At 56.1% G+C, this 7,622-nt stretch overlaps 1 protein-coding gene across 1 annotated transcript; it reads right to left on the bottom strand.

Annotated features, from left to right (window-relative positions):
- Window positions 1-846: 846 nt before the first annotated feature.
- Window positions 847-6,729, bottom strand: LOC135085674 (uncharacterized). The gene has a single exon (XM_063980474.1). It carries the CDS (start codon window positions 6,727-6,729, stop codon window positions 847-849), a length of 5,883 nt encoding a protein of 1,960 aa, XP_063836544.1.
- Between the last annotated feature and the right edge of the window lie 893 nt (window positions 6,730-7,622).

Here is a 7,622-nt window from a genome sequence, read left to right on the forward strand (position 1 = left end):
CTTCTTGTTTCTTAGTTGTTACTTCGTAGCTATCTTCAAGTGGACTGTGTTTTTGGCTCGGACCACCGCTATATTTGGGCCCACCATGCCACTCTCCACTAGTGACGCCTACGCCTCAATCTAACGCCGTATCGCGTGCCTCCGTGCGACAAGGACGGAGCGAGTGCGAGCGAGACGCAATACGGTGTGAGCGAGGGCCGCTAGTGGGAGCGAGACAACAAATGTTTGCTTTTTCTCTCGAAAAGGCAATACCGTAAAGCGATTACGGCTCTATTTCCGATATGTCTGTCTCTGTCCTCCGTCGGAGGGTGAGTACCTATTTTCCTATCTTTTCTAACTACCTATTTTTTCTACCTATATGTCCCTTTCTAAATGAAGCCAACACCAACAACAAGTTAATTTATTTTCATATCCAAATACAATACAATTTACATGTTCAAATATCAAATAACGATTAATTATACACAATTAACAAATACAAAAAATAGACACAAACAATAAACACGATATAAAGACACAAATAAAAGACAATAGAACACAGTACAAACAAAATGACTTGACACAATCTTACTTGAATGTGAAGCTCAAGAAATACAACAAAACACTATATAATTCAAATGACAGATAAAGATAACAATTGCCTACTTTTCTGGCCTAGCTTATCTTTATTGCACAAACAACATACATCTCTGTGTCTATTTCTTACGCTATTTCTTTATACATTGCAGGGTCTATTACAAGCTATGAAACGAATACAAATTACACTTATTGATATTTACATCTATTACGAACGTTCTGTACATTCTCCCGCCGTGCGTCGTGGTGAAGCCTCGTAGCCGCGACGCATCACTCCGTGGGAAGAACGTTCGCAGGCTCTGCCGTCGACTGCAGCACCACCAGCTTCTTCGTAGGTCGCCGTAGTATGCCGCCCTTGGTCTGCACGTCCACTGCTCGCACGATGTCATCGGGGCCGGGGTACGTAGCCACGATTCTCCCCAGCGGCCAGGTGTTGCGAGGCAGCGTGTTGTCGGCGATCAGGACGACGTCACCCAGCTGGACTGCGGGGCCCTTCCCATGGGGCTCCCGCCGGTGCTGGAGCTCGGGCAGGTACTCTCGAAGCCATCTCGCCCAAAACATGTCGGCGAGGCGCTGCGCCGTCCGCCAACTCGCCTTGCCCAGGAGGTCTTGCGGGGAGGTCTCTCCCGCCGGTGGTGCGTGGGCTGGCCCCAACAGCAGGAAGTGGTTGGGGGTCAGCGTCTCCGGGTCTTGCGGGTCGACAGAGACGTGGGTGAGCGGACGGCTGTTCACCGTCATCTCAACCTCGGCGAGCAGGGTGGCGAGGGTCTCCTCGCTGGTCGGTCGGCTGTCCATCACGGCCGACAGGGCCGTCTTGACGGACCTCACTAAGCGCTCCCACGCTCCGCCCATGAAAGGAGCGCCGGGAGGGATGAAGCGCCAGGTTATCCTCCGCTTGGCCGCTTCCTCTTCTGTTGCGTTGTCGATGGCGCGCCGGAGCTCTCTCTCGGCGCCGTGGAGGTTGGTCCCGTTGTCGGACCAGATGGTTCTGGGACAGCCTCGTCTCGCGACGAACCGCCGCAGTGCCATCACCGCGGAGTCGGTGGTGAGTGATGCCGCCATCTCAAGGTGGACCGCACGCGTCGTGAGACACGTGAACAGGGCCACGTAGGTCTTCTTGGTGGCTCTCCCCACGGTGGTGAGCAGCGGCCCGAAGTAGTCGACGCCCGTGAAGGTGAAGGCGCGCTGATGGTGCGCGAGCCGACCGGCGGGATGGTCCCCGGTCGGGGGCGCAGGCGGCACCCACCGTCGTCGGCGGCACGGCGTGCACTGGTGCACGATGCTGCGTGCCGTCGGCCGAAGTCCCAGGATGTGGAACCTCTGCCGGCACTCGTTGATGGTGGCCTCCACACCCTGGTGGTGACCGCTGCGATGCACGTGCCCGATGTACAGCCTCGCGATGTGGTGACGGCCGTCTAGGACAGGCGGCCGCTTTACCGCCTCCGGGACGTCTTCGGCTGCAGCTATACGGGTTTTGATGGTCAATAACCCGTCAACCAACTCCACTGCGATCTTGAATAACTTGCTATCTCGATTGACGCGTCGATGCTGGGACAGACAGTGGATCTCTTCCCTGAAACTGTCTTCCTGGCACGCGCGCACTATTAAATCTTCAGCCCGGATGAGGAGCTCTGCCGGGAGGGCCACGAACTTGTCTTCAGTCTGCTGTACTTCCTTCTTGTGACCGCGCCCTCTGGTGTCTCGTGACTGCGGCTTCCTCCAGGTGGGGTCTGCCACCTTGTTGGCCCGCGTCCGTGCGTAAGCAGCCTGCTTCATTGTCGGCCTGCATCTGTCAACAAATTGCAGGACGCGAGCGGTGGTTCGCACAAACCTCTCCCACCTGGAGAACCGGTCGCACTGCGGGATCACTTCTAGCAGCTTTGTGGCTCTCCTGTCTATCAAATTTGCTCTTTCCTCCCCGGTGTCTTGCTGAATTTTCCTTTCTTCGGTTGGCCAGGTCGCTGGGTCGTCCCGCAGAAAACTGGGCCCGTTGTACCATCGATGCTCACTGTCGAAGTCCCTGGGCACGTCGCGCGTTCCGTCGTCCGCGACGTTCATCTTGGTGGGCACCCAGCGCCATTCCTCTATCTTGGTGTTCTCTTCAATCTCTGCTATACGGTGCGCCACAAACGGTTTGTAGGACCGTGCGCCCGTTCGTAGCCACGTGAGGACCGTTCGGCTGTCCGTCCAGAACGTCCTTGTTGTCGGCTTTCGGTCGTGTTCTTCTAGGACGCAGCTCGCCATCCGCGTACCCATAACTGCGGCCTGCAGCTCCAGGCGGGGAATCGAGGTGGTCTTCAGCGGCGCGACCCGGCTCTTAGCCAGGACCAGTGTCGTGTGCGCCCGCCCGTCGTTGTCTTCCACCCGCCAGTAGAGGGCGGCGGCGTAGGCGGTCTCGCTGGCGTCGACGAATACGTGTAATTGCAGATTGTCGCCTTGAGTGAAGTGAGGGTAGCACCGGGGTATCTCGATGGCACGGAGGGCTTCCAATTGCTGGACCCATTTGGCCCACCTCTCCGCCAGGTCATCCTGTAGATGCTCGTCCCACGCGGTGCTCCGCCTCCAAATCTCTTGAAGTATTTGCTTCGCCTGGACTGTCACCGGCGACACGAGGCCCAGGGGGTCGAATAGGGACATGACCACCTGGAGGGCCTGCCTCTTGGTGGGCTTCCGGAGCAGGATGTCGTCGGGAAGTCGGCTCAGGTCCAAGTTGTACTTCAACGCGTCAGATGATGTCTTCCATATCATTCCTAGGACCTTTTCGTTCTTGGGGCCCAGGGAGCGCTCCTCGAGCGCCTGTTCCTCTTCCAGCTCCTGCAGCACCCGTGGCGAGTTGGAGATCCACTTGCGCAGATGGAAGTGCGCACGGCGATGGATGTCGCGTACTTGGGCGGCGATCTCGATGGCTGACTCTTCGTTCTCGAAGCTCTGGATGTAGTCGTCCATATAGTGGTTGTCTCTTACAGCTGCCGCGGCCTTTGGATATTGCGCTTCGAACTCTTCTGCGTTTCTGTTTTTTACGTAAATAGCGGTAGCCGGTGAGGATGTGGCCCCGAAGATTAACGAGGTCATTCTATATTCTTGGGGTGGAGCTGTCCTGTCGCACCCCCGCCAGAGGTACCGTAGAGCGTCCCGGTCCTCTGGGATGATCTTGACCTGAAGAAACATTTCTGCAATGTCCGCAGACACCGCTACCCGGTGCTGACGCATCTTCATCAGCACACCGGGTAGGGATTGCAGGAGGTCGGGCCCGGTGAGAAGTGCGTCGTTGAGCGCCATACCCTTCGTTTTCGCCGCCGCGTCGTGCACCATCCTGATCTTTCCCGGCTTCTGAGGATTGAAGACCGGGAAGCAGGGCAGGTACCATCTCTTGTCACTGTCGCTATTGACGGGCGCGAGTTCTGCGTATCCCTTCTCCACCAGGGCCTCCATCTGCTCGATGACCTTGCCCTTGACCTCTGGGTCCTTTTCTATTTTCTTCTCGGTGGCCTCCAGCCTCCTGAGGGCGTAGTCTCTATTCTCAGGCATCTTGATATCTTCGTTTTTCCATAATAACCCGGTTTGGAAGCGTCCGTCCATTAACCGTGTGGTTTTTTCTTTCAGTATTTTCAGTGCTCGGGCTTCGGGGTCGTTGTGAGGCAGCTTAGGGGCAATCGTCAAGGCCTCCAACGAGAAGAAGTGCTTGAGGTCCATGTTGAGGCGTTCCTCGCTCTCAATCTCTTGTGTAAAATGCACTCTGTGCCCGACGGTGCGACTGCACGCGCCGTGTAGCACCCAGCCGAGCGGTGTAAGCGAAGCGATAGGTTGGTGTCGCTTACCGATTCTCTGCTCCTGTGCGACGAGTAAGTGCCAGTTGTCCTGGCCGATCAATATTTGCGGCCGCGCACTATGTAGCACTACACTTTCTTGAATATCACTTAGATGTTCACATCTCACTATGTCTTCGAGTTTGACACTTTGCGGCGACAGCTTAAGATTCTGGATGGTGCGTGCTCGTATGCGGTGCTGCTTGCCCTGCCCGGACCGGTTCAGCGTGATGTTGAGCCTCCGGGACGCGGAGGTGTCCACCCGCGCACTCCCGATGGCCTCGATGTGTAGAGGTTCCCGCGGTCCGCGCAGGCCGGCTTGCTGCGCGAGATCTTCGTCAATAAGTGTCACCGTAGACCCGTCGTCGAGTAGTGCGTGCGTATCTATTCTCTTGCGCGGGCCGCGTATCTGCACAGGCACTATTTTCAGGAAGGCTTGCGTGCCCTTCCCTGTCCACGTCGAACCTACCACTTCACTCGGCTCCTCACTCCTCTTGGAGTAGTGGAGCGTTCTATGATGCACATTTTCACACCCTTCTATGTTGCACTTGATCACTTTGCAGTTATGTCCACGCGCGCGGAATCGTAAACACCGAAAACACAATCGCTTTTCTTTCGCTAAGTCCCAGCGCTGCGATGTGTTCGAGTCTCTCCACTTTGCACATCCCGCGACACTGTGTCCCGTAGCACTGCACAAAACGCACTTTCTGTTTATTTCACTATTTTCACGATCACTATTTTGCCGCTCACTGTTCTGTCTTTCACTATTTCGCCGCTCACTGTTCTGGCGTTCACTATATTGCCGTTCACTTTCACTGTTATAACGTTCACTATTCACTGCCTCGGACTGTTGGGCGTTGAACGTTTTGTGGTTTCTGCGATTCGCCGCCGGCTCCGAAACCCCTTCCGGCTGCGCGTACGGACCGCAGATCTCCGCTTCGTGGTTCAGGAAGCGCGCCAACTTTTCAATGTCGGCCTCGTCGGTGGGCTGTCCTGCGGCGAAGTCGTACCACCGGTACTTCATGGCAGGCGGCAGCTTCTCCATTGTTAACTTCGCTATCTCGGGGTTGAGTAGGTACCGCTGCTTCCCGATGGTCTTCAGTGTGGCGACTATGTTCGTGACCCTGCTCGCAAATATGCACAAGTCACGTGGGCTGTCGGCGAGGCGCGGCAAGCTTCTAATTTTTTCCATTTCTGCGACAGCTATGGCGTCCGGCCTCCCGAATCTTGCCTCCAAAATCTTCATCACGTCGCGTGGGTTAGAGTTGTATATCAACAAACTCTCGACGGCTTCTCTTGCTCTCGACTTGAGGCTTCTGCGCAGGCGGGTGAGGTTCTCCAAGTCCGTGAACCCGCTCTGCGTCTCGAAGTACGCGGCCTTGAATGAAAGCCACTCGTGATGCGACCCCCCGAAGTATGGCAGCTCTGCGAACATCTTGCTGTTGTTGTTGTGCTGTCCGGAGCGGGCGGCCTGCGCTATGGCGCTGGCCAGCTCCGACAGGTCTACTTGGTGGTGGAGCGGCGCGGGCGCGCCGGCTCCCGCCGGTGCCCGAGGGACTTCTATGGCTTGAGGCCTTCTATCTTCTATGTCCCCCAGCGGTGGCGGTGGCTCCGGCGCTCTGTGCGGCTCGCTGGCGATGGCCAGGGGCGGCTCGGTGGCGATGGGCATGGGCGGCACACTGGTATCCAACCAGTTGTTCACCCGTGCGTTGTGGTCCGCTTCCTCCATCACCGTGTCCACGTCCTCTTCTGAGTCGCTGTCTGCTTCCAGGGCGGCCACCTTGGCGGCCGCAAGCTTCACTTGCAGTCGCAGTAGCTCCTCCCTGGCTTCCATTAACTTGCGGGTGCGCTTCGAATTCTTCGTCGTTGCCGTCGATCTCGGCGGCGCTGCTGTTGATCTCGCTGGCGCCGCGGGGCGCTCGAGCCGCGTCGGCCCCTGCTCCGCAGGGGGCGGCGACTCGGGCGACGATACTGGCCGGGTCCGTAGCTCAGCCTGGCGACGCTGCTCCTGCAGCGTTGGCTCTCCGGCTCCCGTTGCCGGCTGCGGCGGCCGCTGTTCTGTCCTCAGCGGCGGCTGCGCCGGCCCCAATGTTGACAGCGGCCGCTGGGCAGCTCTTCTCTGCTGCTCAGCCAGCGGCGGCTGCGCGGATGTGTGTGGCGGGGGCGCCTGCGTGCGCTCGCCCTGCCCCGGAGCGGCGCGCTGCACTGGCACGGTGCGCTGCGACGCCGTCGTCTCCGTCTGACTAGTCCCTTGTTCGTCCGCAACGGCAGTCGACATGGTGTACTCCGATGTACTCTCCGTGGCTCCGACTCTTGAACCTCCGCTGCGCGATCTTGTCACTGGCATTTTCTGTCTTCAATTCTTCCAAAGTTTCTTCAACAACCCGACGTAATCCGGCTCGAAGGACCAAAATGTGGGGTACGCCCCACGGGTTACTGGAGTTGCGCCTGGGAGTTGTTGAAGGCTCGAAGAAGAAGCGCCCGATGCAGAGATATCGCTGTCTCTCTCTCGCCGGTGCTCACGTAGCGGGGTAGCGGGGAGGGGGTGTAGTGAAATAACAACCCCTTGTTTCTTGAGTGGGCTTGTACTGGCTGCTGTTGGCTTCTAGGGACTTCTTGTTTCTTAGTTGTTACTTCGTAGCTATCTTCAAGTGGACTGTGTTTTTGGCTCGGACCACCGCTATATTTGGGCCCACCATGCCACTCTCCACTAGTGACGCCTACGCCTCAATCTAACGCCGTATCGCGTGCCTCCGTGCGACAAGGACGGAGCGAGTGCGAGCGAGACGCAATACGGTGTGAGCGAGGGCCGCTAGTGGGAGCGAGACAACAAATGTTTGCTTTTTCTCTCGAAAAGGCAATACCGTAAAGCGATTACGGCTCTATTTCCGATATGTCTGTCTCTGTCCTCCGTCGGAGGGTGAGTACCTATTTTCCTATCTTTTCTAACTACCTATTTTTTCTACCTATATGTCCCTTTCTAAATGAAGCCAACACCAACAACAAGTTAATTTATTTTCATATCCAAATACAATACAATTTACATGTTCAAATATCAAATAACGATTAATTATACACAATTAACAAATACAAAAAATAGACACAAACAATAAACACGATATAAAGACACAAATAAAAGACAATAGAACACAGTACAAACAAAATGACTTGACACAATCTTACTTGAATGTGAAGCTCAAGAAATACAACAAAACACTATATAATTCAAATGACAGATAA

The sequence above is a fragment of the Ostrinia nubilalis genome, chromosome 2 (assembly GCF_963855985.1).
Source record: "Ostrinia nubilalis chromosome 2, ilOstNubi1.1, whole genome shotgun sequence".
NCBI lineage: Eukaryota > Metazoa > Arthropoda > Insecta > Lepidoptera > Crambidae > Ostrinia > Ostrinia nubilalis.